General features: G+C 43.5%; 1 protein-coding gene across 1 annotated transcript in view; it reads left to right on the top strand.

Annotated features, from left to right (window-relative positions):
* WDYHV1 (WDYHV motif containing 1) overlaps positions 1-8,879 on the top strand; it is a 12,792-nt gene extending 3,913 nt beyond the window's left edge. The window contains exons 5-6 of the mRNA XM_027645621.1: positions 266-390; positions 8,571-8,879. Coding sequence (XP_027501422.1) covers positions 266-390; positions 8,571-8,704 — 259 coding nt within the window. The 3' untranslated portion in view covers positions 8,705-8,879. The remainder of the gene's footprint in view (positions 1-265; positions 391-8,570) is intronic.
* Positions 8,880-14,275: the final 5,396 nt, after the last annotated feature.

The following is a 14,275-nucleotide window of genomic DNA, read 5'->3' as shown; positions in this document are numbered from 1 at the left end:
CGCCCGGTTCCCGCCTTTAGGGAGGGAGGGGCCTGATTGCTCATCAGATGTATCAACAGTCAAAAGCCTGCGAGCTCGGCTTCTTGCCTTTTCAGGGCTTCACACCTTCAGCTCTGGAGGGAGGGAGGGGCCCGACTGCTCATCAGAGGTATCATGCAAGTCAAAAGCCTGCAAAAGTCTCCTAGAATGCATAAATCATTAACCATTTCAGTCTCTGACAATTGTATACACGCATCTTTTGATATAATTGTGCATTTTTATTTAGAAAAATCAGAATGGTTCGAGCAGATTTGTACTTGAAGACATTTGCTTCAGACAGATCTCATATGAAGGATGCAAATGGGAAATGGCAGAAACCTCCTCCTCCATACCCTTGCATTGAAACTGCAGGTAAGCTCCCAGGACTCCTTATTTCTGCTTACGGTGTCAAATAACATAGTCCAGGATGCACACCAGAAATAAATATACTTACATAACATTTGTCCAGCTAGCTGGGAAAAATTAGGGCGTAGAAACATTTGGCTCTCCCTTTTCTGGACATGTAGTCTAACATGCCTTCTGGCATTTACCATTATCAAACATTAATTAGTAATCTTCATAAACTGAGCAGAGAGTGAGAGGTAAGTAATACTGTTCTGTTCTCTCATTACAGCAGGAGACTAAATCAAAGAGGCCAAATAACTTGCTTAGGGGTCACAAAGTGAATTTTTAACACACTGATTATACCACACTCCAGCAGGTCCCATTCTGGCAGAGCAGACTATGCTGGCAGGAGGAAGTTTTCAGGCTCTGCTCAGCATGATGGCTTTCCCTGGATGAAATGTTTGAGATTTCTGTTCCAGGTGAATGGACCTGGATTGCTTTAAGGCACACTGGCAAGTTGGCAAGTTTTTCCCTAAGCCTCTTTTGGGTGGTAGTCTAGCTAATAGCCTCTGGGCCAGGCAGAGAGAGAGGTAAAGATCTATTGCCATCTATTCTATAGAGCTGCTTAAACCATTCTTATCACACAGCACTTCAGCTTATTCTAATCATGTGTTTGGCAAGCTGACTAACATTTGCCATGTGTTTGTTCTCTCATTTTCTTCCAAGGAAAGCATGGTGAAGTTTTGCTTTGAAAGAGTTTTCCTGTTACTCCTCTGCATGTTTGGTTTTGTTGCTTTTTTAATAATGCAGTACTGCTATGTGTTTATGTTAGAGAAGGCAGGGTCAAAGAAACATGTTTTGTGTTTAGGTCCGAGGGTATTGTAGTTTTAAGTTTCTGAGAACTTAACTCCCAGTCTTTGCTTTGGCTTCTAGGAAAGCTTGATGTTTCACACGAGAGTAGAAATGAATTGTGAGAGTGAGCAGGAACACAGTCTTAGTTATGAAACTTCAGGTGTTTTCTTGACAATCCAGGTTATGAAATGCCTTAAATTCTAGGTCTTGGTTGTTATCTGCAGTAGAGTTTTATGCAAAGGTAGTGTAGGGAGTGTAGAATGCCTGAACTACAGTGGATGGTTCACTGTTAGCTGAAGCCTCCTAGGGGCTGAGAACTTTTTGCCTGTGGAAGCGTTGTTGTTGTGATAAGTGAGAGATAATGAAAGTGTGAGAAATATAGGTGAAGACAGGCCACGAAAGTGAAAAGGTTCTACTGAAATCGAAAGAGTAAAAACCATTTACTTGTGGATAGTAAGTTACAGAATGACTAAAACAGTTGCAGATGTGTACATGTACCTGTAGCTTGAGTGAATGACTCCATAGCTGCAAACCCTGTAATTTCCCCTTTCCTGTCTTGTTTGGCTGAGCTTTATCTCACTGAGGAGCAGCAGCCACAGGTCTCAGCCAACCTCCAGATTGTGATGCTGGTAGACAGTGAAAGATACATAGCTCTTCCTTTCTCTTGTGTTAGTTCTTTGCTTTGTATCTTACCATGCTGAAGGAAACATCCATAGGTCATCCAGTCCAACACATAATTAAAACAGATCCTCAGGGCTCTGTCCAGTGTAGTCTTGAACACCTCCAGGAATGGCAATTCCATCACCTTTCTGGACAGTCTGTTCCAATATTTGATGACTGTCATAGTAAATAAAAAATAAATAAAAATTCCTAGTACGTAATCTGAATTTCCCATGTTCCAACTTGCTTTTTTAACTTCTTATCCTCTTGCCAAGCTCCTCCAAGAAAGCTCTGACTCCATCTTCTTCGTGTCCTCTGATCAGGTAGATGTAGGCAGCAGTAGCGTTTCCCCTTCGTCTTCTCTTTTTAAGACTGAACAGACCCAGTTCTCTCAACCTCTCCTTGAATATAATGTTGTCCTGCCCCAAAAAACTTGATGTTCTTCTTTTGGGCTCACTCTAGTATGTCCATGTTTTGGGTTTATTTTGTTCTGAGGAGCTCCAAATGTACACAGTGTTCCAGCTCTGTGCTCATAGGCTCTGGTCTCCTGGTCAGGTGGCTGAAAGAAACCTGTTACCCTGCACCCACTGAAGGTGGAAGGTGATTCGCTAGGGAACTTCAAGGCCTGAGTCAGAACAGGGATAGATTGTCTCGTGTCTAGAATGTCTAGTTCAAGTTGTCTTTCACTTAGTACCAGTTCCTCCAGCTTTATTTTTTGTCTTCCCTTTGTATTCACTGGGGATACCTTATTATGATGTGTGCTTCAATGTGCACAGTGCTGTAAGTTTGCGAGGAGTCTGGGTTTAACTGTAATGTCTCAGCACAGTTTTATCAGGCGTAAAAGTGCCTTATTTTTAACTTGGTGGAGAAGTGGGTGGTAGACCTTTTGTTATCATAGAAGAGCCTGGGGTATTAATATTCATGTCCATGCCAAATTCCATTGCAGATAACTGTTTTCTCCCTGCCGTTTCACTTAGATAGAGTACTCTGCTTTCCATGTTGCTTTGTGTTTGCACAAGATTAAATTGCTTACATATTTCATGTTAGAGGTGACTGCAGTTTAATGGCTGACAGAATTGACCCAATATTGTTTTAATACCAATTTATTTCTGAGGCACATTTATATCACTGTGGTTTGTTTTGGTTTTTTTTTTTGCTTTCATTTAAAGTAGCCAAATTCCTAAACTCTTGCAAAGTTGTAAGGTTTTTAAATTACTTCTGTTTCCTAATGTCTTCTTTGTGATTTGTGGCATTTGACCCTGGCTGGTTGCCAGGTGCCCACCAAAGCTTCTCAATCACTCTCCTCCTCAGCTGGACAAGGGAGAGAAAATATAGGCTCATGAGTTGAGATAAGGATGGGGAGAGATCACTCAGTCACTCACTGATTACTGTCACAGGCAAAACAGACTCAACTTGGAAAAATTAGTTGAATTTATTACCAATCAAAATCAGAGCACGATAATGAGAAGTAAAACAGATCCTAAAAACACCTTCCCCCCCCCACCGCTCCTTCCTTCCTGGGGTTAATCTTATTCCCGATTTTCTACCTTCTCCCTCCCCACTCAGTGCAGGGAGATGGGAAATGGGGGTTACAGTCAGTTCGTCACATGTTGTTTTGCCACTTCTTCAGGAAGAGGAGTCCTTCCCCGCTCCAGTGTGTAGTCTCTCTCTCAGGGGACAGCCCTCCACAACCTTCTCCAATGTGAGTCCATCCCATGGGCTGCAGTTCTTCACAAACTGCTCCTGCAGGGGTTCCTTTCTGCAGGTTCTTCAGGAACAGGCCATTCCAGTGTGGGGCCATCATGGGGTCACAAGTCCTGCCAGCAAATCTGCTCCAGCATGGACTCCTCTCTCCATGGGTGTGCAGGTCCCTACCAGGAGTCTGCTCCAGCACGAGCTTCCCACTGGGTCACAGCCTTCTTTCAGGCATCCACCTGCTTCAGCATGAGGCTCCTCCAGGGACTGCAGGGGCACAGCTGCTTCACCATGGTCTTCACCACGAGCTGCAGGGGAATCTCTGCTCCAGTGCCTGGAGGACCACCTCCCCCTCCTTCTTCAATGAACTTGGTGTCTGTAGAGTTGTTTCTCTCACAGATTCTTGCTCTGGTCTTCTCTGGCTGCAATTACGTCTGTGGAAGAGCTTTTTTTTTTTTCTGTCTTAAATTATCCCAGAGGTGCTACTCCCTCAGCGTTGGGCAGCAGTGGGTCCATCCTGGAGCTGGCTGGCACTGGCTCTGTAGCACATGGGGGAAGCTTCTGGCAACTTCTCAGAGAAGCCACCCCTGCTGCCCCTCCCGCTACCAAAACCTTTGTAGTTGAATTGAGGAATCTCTGTCAGTGACCAATTAATAATTTTTTCCCTACTACTAACTCAAAGGGAATAAATCTTAAAACTGTATTTGTTCTGCTCATGGGTTGCAAAATTTTTTTTAAAAACATTTCTTAAAACAAACAACCTCAGTCCAACCAATTAAACAACAGAAGAAACCCTCCCTCCAACTCCCTCAAGCTCTTCAGTATCTCCTCAGAACTCACGTGCTAAGCATTAGCCTTTTGGAACCGGCTCTGCTCTAGCCATTTCCCAGAGTTAGGCTTCTCTATTTATTATGGCATTGCTCTGGCCTCTGTTCTGCTCTCCTGCCATGTGTGCCAGGAGAAGCTGGCTAACCTAACTGGGTGCTTGGTGCCCTGTCCTCAAAGCAGCTCTGCTGCAATAAACATACCTGAGCTGCAGCAGATTCCCCTGGTTCCACCTGGTTGTCAGTGACTTCCTGTTGAAGGAAAACAGGGTATTTCGTTCAAATACTGAAAATTAAGAAAACACGATTTGGTGCATAGATTCATTATTCCAGGGCTGGTGAGCCCAGCCTCCGGTTTTCTTTTAAATCTTCTTTCCACAAATTAATGAGGTCTGATTCTGCTTAGTTTATGAGTCTTGATGAGATCAGCCCTCCTTACTGCAAGCCTGTGTAAAATACAGCCTGCACAGCACATTTCAAAATTACTCAGAACAGATGGTTGTGCAGCTTACAGACAACTGTTAGCAGCAGCTCTAACACTGAAAAGCATTGGTTTGAATTTCAGTTCTCCCAAGGTGTTTGGTAGCACACTCACAGGATTGATTTATAAAGACTTTTTGTTCTTTTTATTATTATTAAAATCCCTGGTAGTCAATAATTATAGGCTTTTACTTGGGTTGGTTTTTTTTTTTTGTTTTGAAGAGCATGAGTAGGACAGCTGAGAAATTCTGGTGGCACTGTGTATTACACATCTGTGTAACAGGAAAGCTGCTAGACAAGAGGCCAGGCAGATGTCTGCAGTTGCTTTTTGTGTCTCCTCTCTGAGAGGTGGTGGTAGGATCCTAGTGAAAGTGAGAAGGAAAGCACTGATACTGGTAAAAGTAGCTCCTCTGTGCTTAATGGGAACCTTCTGCTCCTCTCATTTGAGAATAAAACTCCAATCTGTTAAATTAGGTCCTTACTTCCTAAGCTTTTGTGGAAGTAATGAATCAAGTTGGATAGAGACAGTTAAGGTACATCTAAGGATAGAAGTATTTAATTTTCCAGAGTGACTTATTGAAATTAGTGTGAAAGATAATTTAAAGTGATGAGCTGTGTTTTACACTGAGATCAACCAGGATGGTTTGCACAGTCAGTTATATCTCAGCTGTGGGGACAGCACCCTCCAGCTGAGTGTGTGAAGAGTCTGTCTGACTTATCTCCCTGCTCAGACAAGGGAAAGGGATCTGCAGAGAACTGTAGACACCTACACGAGTCTGTGAAGAGCCCAACTTTTTAAGTATTTTAGGTGCCCCCAAGGTTAGGCATCAGCAGAACTGATCTTGGAGGCTTTGTTCCAGACTTCTTCACTTCCAGCAGCCCTTCGGCAGCTGTTGTTACGCTGAGTTAGTCCAAGGTCTGTGAGCCAAGCTGAGGCTTGGCTGAAATGTTGCTTTCTAACTACTGTTGGCAGAAGCCACAAGGATCATGGCTAACAATGCCATAAGATAGTGCATGGCCTTTTATTTCGTCCTTGCTCCGGGTAAAAGTGTCAGACTTGATTTAAACAGAAATAAAATTATTTAGGAATCCCAGAATTCACCAGATAGGTCCCTTTGATGTGGGGTGTGTGTAACTAAATGTGTTTGGTCAAAGAGAAAGATGAGCTCTGAGCATGCACAAATGCAAGCTAGTGTAATAGCTACAGCGCCTGAGGAGGACTGCAGCTGTAATGTAAATCTTAAAAAAAATAATTGTGCTGCTCTTGATCTTGCAAAACTGTTGTATAATACATGCTCCTTGCTTTTGTGGAGAAATCCTCTTGGCTTGTCAACTGTAGTATCCAGATGTCTCTTTTGTAAATTCTGATGTTCATCACTCTTCATCTACTTAGGGAAGAGGGCTTTGTGGTGTTTTTGTGCATTTTTGCCGAGCTGTTTTCTGAACCTGTAAGGTCTAACACAACACACACGGCCTTCAGATAGAGCCCATGAGAAAGGAGCGGCATAGAGGGACTGTTATTACACGAATAAAACGGGAGAGGTCTCACTGAGTTTTTCCCTATGGATATCTCCCGTGCTGCTCCAGTGCCATCTACCGACTGGTTCTTAGGCCATTGTGCTTCACGGAAATGGATTTGTTTACTTTGGTAAAACAATATTTCCTTTCATTAAACTTCTCTGATGGACTGTGTTATGCTCTGCCAGAATCCTTCTGAATTTAAGAGACTATTTCACTTCTTACAGGCATTGTGACAGCAACTTCCAAGTTGCTAACAGCAGCTGTGTTTGTAACTACTGAAACAATCCCCTTTGGACTGCTTTACCATTCACAGAACAGTTCTTTGAAATTATTCTACTATGCTCGGTGCACATAAAGCAGAGAATTATTCATTTATTTAAAGTATATGAAGAATCACATTAGCTTAAAAACATCTGTGAGGAAAAGTCAAGTCTGGAACTGGAAAACAGACTTACCAGTCTAATGGCAAGCAAGAGCTGTTCTCCACTGCTAATTGTGCTTGAGCTGTGACAGCAAATTGCTAAGCTTGTGCTATTTTAAATTCCCACACAGGCAGAAATTGTTCATGTTCTGCCAGACTTATTTCAGCAGTAGGACAATGTTTGGCTGGACATAAGGATTTTCCATGTACAAAGTTCAAACAGGTTAACAATAAAAGATTTATGGGCCAGACCTCAGAAGGGGTGAGAGTTGAGATTAGGCAAATCACAAAGCTGTGCTGTAGTGTAGATGTGGTACAAACAGAGGCTGGATTATGGCTGGTGCTCCTGGGTCTGGGATTCCTGAACATCATCTTCCCTTCCTTGTTTATGCTGTCCATAATGGTAAGCCTAATTACACAAGCTTTTTGCAGCTGAAGCAAATTCCATCCTTTGGATTTTATAATCTATTCATTAGAGCCTCCTCTTGTTTGGTTCTTAATCCTTAAATGCACACATCCATGTTAAAATAAATACTTAATGCAGTGGAAAAGCTGTTAACAGTAAATCTGTAAAGCTGTAACAGTGGCTTTACGACTCTGTTCCTTAAACTTATTCTCTTCCAGTTTTCTTTTAATGGGCATTTAAAAAGATTATTTGCACACATCATCAGTGAGAGCATAATACAACAAGCCCTCAGATGTTTGTAGTCAGAGCTGAACCTCTGACCAGCATGGTTCTGAGTCAGCAAAGTTTATACCAGGCCAGCTTCAGAAAAAGGATGTATAAGGCACCTAAACCCAAAACTTCACACCAGCACTTTACAGTGTGCTCTCTGGGTTCCACGAATGGGACAGAAAGGTTTCTACCTCTCCTGCAGGGGACAGAGCAGATTAAACTCCTGTCAAAGAGCAGTCATGGTTATTTTTTTCTTGAAATCATAGCAGTTAAACTTTTCTCCCTCTGACTTCTTTTTTTGTTCAGGATTCACAAAAAATAAATTTAAGTATTTGCCCCCAGCCTAGGTTTGTGCCTTTCTTTGCCTGAGCATCCCTCTAGGCCATGGGCTATGTTAGATCAGACATTTCCTCCCCTCTGCATACTCTGGCCCTGCAGTGGGCTGGTGTACAGCAAGGACAAAGTTTAGGGCTGAAGGGAAAGCAAATACTGTAATCTGGGAGTAACAAATTGCAGGTTTGAGAAAGGGCTTGTCAGTTCTAAGAGACAATAAGCAAATTCGAGTTCTGACTGGTGTTGTGATCCAGTTCCTCTGTGGTCAGTGCAAAACTTGACTCCGTTGACTTTAGTTCAGAATTTAGAAGAGGGATTAGTATCTCCCCTGATTTTGAGTAATCCCATTTGTGTGAATGCAGGAAGACTATGAGCACCTGTTGCATTGCAGTTCCCTGTGTTGCTGGTTATTTGCACTCCAGTTTTGTGACACCACTTGACCCTTCTCGGCTGCTGATGTAGGGAAAAATCTTACCCTTTCCTGCATATACTGGTTTCTAATGTCTGAGGATGCTTACTGATCTGGTAATGTGATTATTGCCATGGGCAGAAAGAGGAATCAGGGCAAAAGCAACATTTCAGAGACTGGAAATAGGAGGCTTTGTAACGTCGTACAATTTGCAGAATATCCTTCCAGAGTGGACTGAACTACCAAAGAGGAGTTTGGGGCATTTTCTTGATAGATGTATACCTACAGAACCTGCACCAGGAACTTAAATATTTTCCTTTTCTGGTTCTTTTTTAGACTCCAAAATGAACTTGGATGATTTCATCAGTATGAATCCCAATGTGGGATGGGGCTCAGTGTTCCCCCTTCCGGACTTTGTGCATCGATTTGGCAGACAGAGTGATTACAGCTACTCCTTGGAAGAACAGTGAAGTGAACAAGGAAGTTCTCCCTGCTTCTGTTTTGCATGGATGTGTTTTGTTTTGCTGCTCTTACATGGTGTTTATGGTTTACATTTCTGTACATGGAATAAGTACTTGGAAAAATAGAATACCCAGTCAGAAATATTATGAACCAAATAAAAACTTTTATTTTGATTATGTAAAATTGAACTTGTTTTTTAATGTCAAATCAAAGGCAGACATCCCACCATAAGCATATTGCTTTTCCAGCTAGTGTGCCCAAATTGAGAAGAGCTGTAAGAAAAGCTTTTGGAAAAATATGTGCATAAAATACTGAACACTGTAGCTCAAATTGCTGCACGTTGTCACATTTTAGAAGTGTGATAAAATGTGTTTTCTTCGTGTTATGATTTCTGTCATTTATGTAAGCAGACGATGCATCTCAGTTTACTCACTGGCTTTACTGATTAGTCCTTATTTAGCAGAAGCCTAAAGGGAACGTTGATGTAGTAGCACAGTCTTGAACTCCCATGCACTATGTAAAACCAGGTGAGTATCCAGGTTTCTGTGCTGTACGAGGGCAGGATTAAATCCTGCCATTTCAGTTAAATGTTCCAGTGCTGACATTACTGGAAGATGCAATTGCTATTTTTGCTTCTCAGGCTGGCTGTGTGTTTTCACCTGCTCCCATCTTCTTGTGCTTGGTGTTAGTCTGGCCCCATGGTAATCCAGGGTAGGAAGCTCAACTGACAGAAAGCAAGAAAGTTTGTTGGGTTTTTTCCTGCGCCTTAGCTCCTTGAGCTGGCCTGCCACAAGGTCAGACAGCTGCTCCTGCTGGGGTAAGGAAATCAGCAGGGCCATATGGCTGGGGGGAAGGGAATGAGAAAGCCTCCCCCATCAGGGTCACCTGCTGCTGAGTATTCTTAGAGATGATACCAAGCTGCATCTCTGCAGGGCATCCCAGGAAAGCCATCATGCTGATCAGGGGTTTGAAGCAGTCCCCCACCTCTTAGAAGAGTGGCCTAAACATGGAATTACAGAAACAGGCTAAGATGGGGTATTTAATTCTCAGCTTTGGACCTGTTCTACTTTGCCCAGTAGCATATCATAGAATCACAGACTGGTGGAATAATTCAGGTTAGAAGGGTCAGGCAGTCTCTAGTACAATCTCCTGTTGAAATCAGGTCAGACCAGGCTGCTCAGGACTTTATCCACTCAGGTCTTGGAAACCTACTGGGGTTGAGACTACAATAAACATTTGTGATGGACTTCAGTCCTGGTGAGGAAAAGCACAGTAAAGGTTTTAAGTATTAAGGGATTGTTTTATTTGTAAGTACAGAAAAATATAAAAACTACAAAGAAACTTATATGTGTATTACTGTTACATAGGTGTATTGTTATATACATACTGTATTACTGTATGTCCCATCAGTTCCAGAGAATTTACTCAGTATGTTAACAGTGGACACAGCTGACTGAACAGCTGGGGAGTTGATTCACTTCATCCACACATCTCTTTCTGTGTCATAAGGGCTGCTTAACTTAATAATAAGGAACTTAAACTTTCTATTGCCAGATGCAGCACAGCTGGTTGGCTGTGCAGACAGGCTGCTGCCACACGGATTCCTTGGGTGTCAGCACAGACACCCAAGATAGGCTGGTTGTTGGGGCACTCACCTATGGAGTGAGAGAGTTGATCTGCAGTTTTTGTCACTCTGAACCAGCTTCAATGGAAGAGACTATGATGAATCTCAGGATTCCTGACAAACTGTTGCACAGAACCCTCCTGAGAGGGGACAGCTCTGGATTTAACCAGATACACCTGAGTAAAAGGTCTGATTTAGCCATGTTTGGATGAAATGGCAGCTCTTTCTGCATGACACTGATGTGGCAGACATGCTTGGAGTGGATGAAGATGTTGTTACTTGCCATTTTTGGGTGATGTTAATAGTGGCTGTGACAGTGCAGAGCAGCAGCAGTTTGCCTGCTCAGGTCTTTGCAGATGCCAACCCAGTGCCTGGGTTAGACATGGCAAAAGTGAGAATGTAAAGATCTGTGGTTGAGGTGACCGGGTTATGTCAAGCACTTCTTACCCTTCAAGTGATTGATTCTCATACACACAGAGTTCCTGTGCATTGCTCAACAGACCCTTTAAGTTGTTACAGAACGTTAGGTTTTCATCCCTCCCTACTTGAGTGTGTCATTTGATTTAACCTCAGCTGGTTTCCGGTGCCTGAAATCCATGACACACTCCCTTTAGTGGGGGTCAGACACAAGAGTCTGCCTGGTTTAATCTACTTTCAGCATCGAGGCTGATAAAAAGGAGAAGAGTCACAACCATTATTCAGAATATGCAAGTTAAGAAAAAAAAAATCAATGTGAAGAGTCTGTTCTTCTCTCTAATCATTCTGAAGAGGTGCTTAATTTTACATGTAGCAGGCTGGGTGTGTGTGATGATAGCTCTTCTATAATTAACAACCTTTTGGTAGCTCTTGTAAAAAGTTGTTATTCCAGAGGAATTGGTAGAAGCCAGAGAATGATTTCCTTCAGTGCTGAGAATGGTGATATTGTGGTGCTGTCTCTGTAGCCCTTCAAGCCTGGGAGCATTTCATCAGCGTTTCAGGAGGTGTGCTATCAGAAGGACAGAATTCAGGAACAGGTCAAGTGCTCATTTAGGGCCCCAAATACAAAGAGGAGCTACTTGCTTAACTGTAGTTAGCAGAAACCAGCCCTTTTCTAATGCTGATTAATTCTGGTGTCCCCCCATCAGAGGGACTAAGTGAATTCACCTCCCTCTTTCATCCCTTCTCTCTCCAAGTAACCTCAGTCCTGACTATTTTGTGGAACCTCCTGTGTTTAACCTCTCTGCTGTCACCTCATATTGAGGTGTGAGGTTTTTTCCCACTGAGCACCACAGTGAGTTGCAGAAAGAAAAGCAAAGTTTTCAAAGAGTCACTTTGCCATGTGCCTGCAGGAGGACAAAGAACTGCTGCTGTGAATCTTATGGCAAGGAGTCAACTTCACTGCCAGACATCACTAATTATCAGCTCTGTGATCACTGATGTATTTAAACACCTGAGATTCAAGCAACTTTACACCACAGGTGTATGTATATGTGTGGGGTGCACTGTACAAGAGGGCATGACTTGGTGGTCCTCGGGTACAGCTCCAGGCTGGCTGGTGCAGCCACCCCGGTGATGTGGTGCTTGGGGAGAGCCTCACTTCTTGATGCAGGGGGGCTGGGCTTATGCCACTATGAGATATGAAATAATATGAAAGCTTTGACATTCCTGCAAGGCTGATTGGCTGGGGTGCACTGGCACAGAAGGGTCAGCATGTGCACACCTGCAGTCCATGCTGCCCATAGCCCTCGAGGTTTTTAATCTTTCCCGTGTCCAGATGTCCCAATGTGTCCAAGACAAAGATATGCTGCTTATGCACTTTCAGTACAATGATTTCTTAGTGCAGCTTAGTTTTCCATTCCCTTTCAGCCTTCTTTACTTCATCCCTTTTCACAGTGATGTCTTTCTGTTGTCCAGTTATTACAATATTTATGTGCTGAGAGCCCTTAAGTTGTGGCTTTCTGGACTAGGTGACTTTTGAGTCAGGCATTGAACAAAGCAAGGAGAAACCTTCTGCCTTTAGGTCAGTTACTCTCAATCCCATGGTTTCTGGATTCAGTTCATCCATGCATCTCATCTGGCTGCTGGAAATTCTCCAACACCTGTACTTCTAGACATCATAGGGCAAGACCCTGATAGCCTTATAATGGGGGGCACATCCTATCTCACAGGTTTCCATCAGGCTATTGCAGCAGTAAACTGCAGCATGAGAGGAAACACCCACATCTCTCCTGTCTTCCTCTTCTTTGCTGCTGCTTTTTACTTAAGAATATAGTTTATTTGATAACTAACCTCTTTTATTTACCTGTTTGAGACTTTAGAAAAAGAAAGGCTGCTTTTTCCTGGCATGCATTTGCTTGATCAATGCATTTTTGCAAACTTGTATGTGACCAGGTCTGTCTTGAGAAAATCCCATTTCTCAGTTGACCAGCAGAGAGAGCAGTCAGCATTCAGTGGATGGGCAGGTCGGGACAGAGGTGATCTCCTGCACACTCAGCCTTGCCAATAGCTGTTACGGTTAAAAAAAATAATTCTGGCAGCACTGCAGTGGTGATTTGTATCTCACAATGTTGCAGATGAAGGGTTACCTGTTGCCCTTGCCTGCCTGAACCTGTAAGGTCAATGCAAGTCCTTCCTGCACATCAAGGGCTATATGCCAGCATCCAAACCACCTGCCAGTTTTTGGGGGACATTCACAATCCCTACCAAAATGGGTGCATGACACCTTAGAATGTCTGACCAATTGCTTTGCTATCAATTTATGGACTTTGGAGGCTAAACTTGGGTACCTGGGATGCTGCAAACTGATCTGGACTGTTGAGGAGGCAAAGGGACACCAGGGTGAGATCCCTGATTGGGACATTTTGACCTATATGGCCTCCTCATACCCTCATTGTCCAGCTAAAGCCTCACGTGTGCTCTGAAGCACCATTGATCTCCAAGCATCTACAGTAAAATGGCTATCTCTAGAGTCTGGTTGTTTGAGGTTTTTTGTTAGAACACGTTTGGTCCAAGTTTTCTCATTTTCCATGGTTTTTTCACCCATCTTTTCAGGAAACAAGGGTTGTAGACTGAATGACCTGAGAAAGCTGTACCAGGGAATGGGAATGAGGTGTGAAAGTCCCACTGTGTCTGTACAGTAGTCACAGTTACCTCCCACCAAGTGCCTTGCAGAACCATTACCGAGACACTGTCGATGACCCAGGGAGTAGCTGTCCCCTGTGCCTGGCACGAGCCACGCTGCTGGAGGGGAGGACCTGCAGAGCATCAGTTCACGCATCACCTGGTGGAGCAGATGGCTTCAGGTCTGGTGGGGCTGCCCTCATATGACACCTTGGATTCACAGGCTTGGAGAATCTCACCTCCTCTCGAGGCAAAACCTGTCTGGATGTAAAACACACATTCAGGTAATTACCTACTCAGAGATTTGAGGGAGGGAATGCTGGTGGTTTTCTTCTCCCTTCTGGCTTCCTCCTCATGCAGGAGTTGGCCCAGTTGAGGCCAAGGTTAATGAAGTGTACCCAAAGAGGGACTGTCTGGAAACTTCTGCCCAGGTTTCTGCCCACTTCCCTATGGAGCTCAGCTCTCTGGGAAGGTTTTCATTTGTGATCCTGGAGTCAGAAGTAAAGCGCTCTGTACATATGCAGTCTTTCAATAAGTTAAGTGCAGCTGCAGTAAGGGTTCTGGAAAATCTCTTCAGTTTGACCTAAGATAAACAAATATGGTTGCTTAAGTATCCTCAGTGTTTCCTTATACTTACAGTAGGAAATACCTTGGATACTGAGGGCAGTTAAAACAAATCTTACTTAGTTATCTAAGGCCTCTGGCAAGTCCCTGAGTTTCTGAGCAAGTTAAGCCACTTCCTTGGCATGAGGTGTACCAAGCTTCATTTTATAGTAATAAAAGCAAGCATTAAGGGCCTGAGCTGTGAACTGTCACTGACAAAGTCCAAGTGAAGCAGCATTATTCACCTGAAACT

The sequence above is a fragment of the Corapipo altera genome, unplaced genomic scaffold (assembly GCF_003945725.1).
Source record: "Corapipo altera isolate COAL_440 unplaced genomic scaffold, ASM394572v1 51, whole genome shotgun sequence".
Lineage (NCBI taxonomy): Eukaryota > Metazoa > Chordata > Aves > Passeriformes > Pipridae > Corapipo > Corapipo altera.
The sequence above is the reverse complement of the archived record's forward strand: the minus strand, read 5'-3'. Positions and strand labels throughout refer to the sequence as shown.